The sequence below is a fragment of the Silene latifolia genome, unplaced genomic scaffold (assembly GCF_048544455.1).
Source record: "Silene latifolia isolate original U9 population unplaced genomic scaffold, ASM4854445v1 scaffold_70, whole genome shotgun sequence".
NCBI lineage: Eukaryota > Viridiplantae > Streptophyta > Magnoliopsida > Caryophyllales > Caryophyllaceae > Silene > Silene latifolia.
In genome coordinates this window covers 2,917,333-2,920,276 of record NW_027413609.1, presented here as the reverse complement: position 1 = coordinate 2,920,276, position 2,944 = coordinate 2,917,333, and the positions used below count along the sequence as shown (strand labels likewise).

Sequence of the window (2,944 nt, the reverse complement as noted above, 5' to 3'; positions counted from 1 at the left end):
TTTTTGGATGAACATGGAGAAATAGTTGAAATTGAAATTGAATTTGAGTGGAAGCCAGTAGTGTGCACTCTGTGTAAAGGGGTTGGTCATAACTTAGTAGATTGCAGGAGGACAAAAAAGAAACCAGTCACCACAGTAGCACCTTAGAAAACTCAAACTAAAGTTTGGAGGCCTGAAGTAAAACAAGCTTACCCACCACAAACATAAGGTAAGGTGATCCAACAGAAGGGTAAGGAGGCTATTCAGACCCCTATTGTGGTTACTCAGCCTGGGCACCAAATTGAAATACAACTTAAAACTCATGTGGTGTGGCTCAACTCTGGGAAATACACCATGGGTCCTACTCCCATGAGACCTATCATGAGGATGAGCAGGCAGGAAACCACAGAGGGGGATTACAATGTGCATACCTTTGGCCAACACACCTTTTTTGGAAGCTCTGAATACATCAGCTACACCCAAGGAAGGCATTGGGATAAGTGGTAGTGTTCCTCACCCTGGGGTGGGGGATGTATAGCCTTGGGTTCTGGAATGTTAGGGGTCTTAATAATCCTGCAAAACAAAGGCATGTTAAATGGTTTATGTATATGAACAAAGTAGGATTATTTGGTCTCCAAGAGACAAAGGTTAAGGTCTTGTCTCTAAATAGTATAAAAGGAATTCTCATGGATGGATGGAGTTTGTCAACTAACAACATATGGCATAAAGGAGGTAGGATTTGGGTGTTATGGGATCCTACCATTGTTCAGGTTGACTTTTGTGATTACTCAGCACAATGCAATAACATGAGAGTTACTGAATTAGCTACAGGTAATTCCTTCATACTGTCAATGGTATATGCCTATAATGATATCAATGGTAGACAGGCCTTGTGGGAGCAATTGGAAAAGTTTTGCTGCTACTGGTTCTGATCCCTGGATAGTATGTGGGGATTTTAATTGTGTTTTGTCTCATACTGATGAGTTTCAACAATGCTTGACTAGGTGTGGTTTAGTGGATAGTCCAGCAATAGGGTCTTTATTTACCTGGAACAACAAGCAAGAACCAGCTACTAGAGTATGTAGCAGATTCGATAGAGTATTGATAAATGGTGAGTGGAGTACTCTAATGGCAGATATGTATGCCCATTTCCTACCAGAAGGAGCTTTTGAACACACCCCTTGTGTTCTAAATTGTAGGGGTCAACTGACTTCTCATAATAAACCTTTCAAGTATTATAATATGTGGGAGAAAGCTTCTCAATATATCCATGCTTTGAATATTTGGTGAAATGTGCAACACCAAGGTACTAAGATGTTTTCTCTAGTGAAGAAGCTTAAGACTCTTTAAAATGCATCTCAGGAATTTCAGCAAATAGTTTTTCTGTGACATAGAGAACACTTCAGCTATGGCCTTGAAAAATCTGGAATACATTCAATCTCAAATTGTTAAGAATCCTAGGGATGCAGCTTGGATTACTAAAGAGATATCAGCTCAGCAGGAGTACAAAGAGTTACAAACTGCCTGTAATCAATTTTTAAGTCAGAAGGCTTAGGCAGCTTGGATTAAAGATGGTGTCTGTAATACAAAATATTTTCATGAAGTGATAAAGAGAAAGTTCATAAGGAATCAGGTGTTGGTGATTAAAGATGTCAATGGAGTAGAGTTTGATGAGCCACATGGCATTCAAGAAGCTTTCTTAAATTATTACAAGAATCTTCTTGGTACAGACAAGAGTACAACTCCTGTGTATGCTCTTATTGTCAGGAAGGGTACTATATGTGATTCAGGGAATTGGGAGATGTTGCTCAAGCTAGTGACCCATGATGAAATTAAGGAATCAATCTTTTCAATTCATGAGCACAAAGCCCCCGGTCCTGATGGGTATTCGAGTGTATTTTCATGAGCACAAAGCCCCCGGTCCTAAACCAACTCCTTTGGTCCCTTGAGTCTTCATGTGACACGTCTCCCAAGGATAGACACCGTCTTGATCGGAACTCCTTTCCGAATGGCACCTCTTTTGGAACTCCGGAATTACAAATAATTAAATAATAAAATGTACATAGCACTTCCTATTATAAATTTGTAAAATAAAATCTAATAAAAATAACAGTGATACGAGATCACATTAAATTACAACCGAATCAATATTCCCTTACATTACGGGTAATATCGATTAAAACTAAGGCCTTACTAAGAAAAAATTACATAATTCAAAATTGTATAAATAAAATATGACATTCATCAATGAAAAATGCAGCATAATAATATGTAATTAACATGCCAAATTATGTGTCAAATCCCCCTATTTAAACTTGTATCGTAAATATAATCCGATTTTATGGATATTCGCGATCTTTAACTTATTAAAATCACAAAATAATGCTAAAATCAAATTTTAGTCCAAGTTAATTATCCTAACCTTTTAGGACTCAAAAATTAGTCATTACTCAATTTTTGACAATAATTCAACTTGATTTAACATTTATGCTCATAATAGACCTTAAAATCATAACTTTTTATGAAATAAATCCAAATTAAATTACAATAATTTCAAAATTTGAATTTTAAAATTTTTGAACATTCTGGAATAATTCCATGATACTCATAATGTCAAAAATCAAGGTTAAAATTTTCGAATTTATTTTGAGAAAAATATAGTTGCGATTTATCGGTTTTATCAAATAAAACATCTCAAGCATATGAAAATTAATCTAATCAAAGTTCCAACTTTAGATCTGATATGTGGGATATAAATGCAACCTAAAATAATTTTCTCATGTCATGTAATTCGTTTTACCTATTTTTGCTAAAATAGACACTATTTATGTCATTTTTACACTAAAAATTCATAAATCATGCAAAATGAATCGTGTTTATCTCAAATTTTACACACAGTGATTAACTTGTGCATGTGACAACATATTAAAATACCATGGCCTATTTCAAAGTTTAACTATTTTTA

At 35.1% G+C, this 2,944-nt stretch overlaps 1 protein-coding gene across 1 annotated transcript; it reads left to right on the top strand.

The window, feature by feature from the left end:
• Positions 1-509: 509 nt before the first annotated feature.
• On the top strand, positions 510-1,885 carry LOC141640042 (uncharacterized). Its single transcript, XM_074449003.1, has 4 exons — positions 510-810; positions 863-1,090; positions 1,374-1,505; positions 1,584-1,885. The coding sequence occupies exons 1-4, from the start codon at positions 510-512 to the stop codon at positions 1,883-1,885; spliced, it is 963 nt and encodes a 320-aa protein (XP_074305104.1).
• The last annotated feature ends 1,059 nt before the right edge of the window (positions 1,886-2,944 follow it).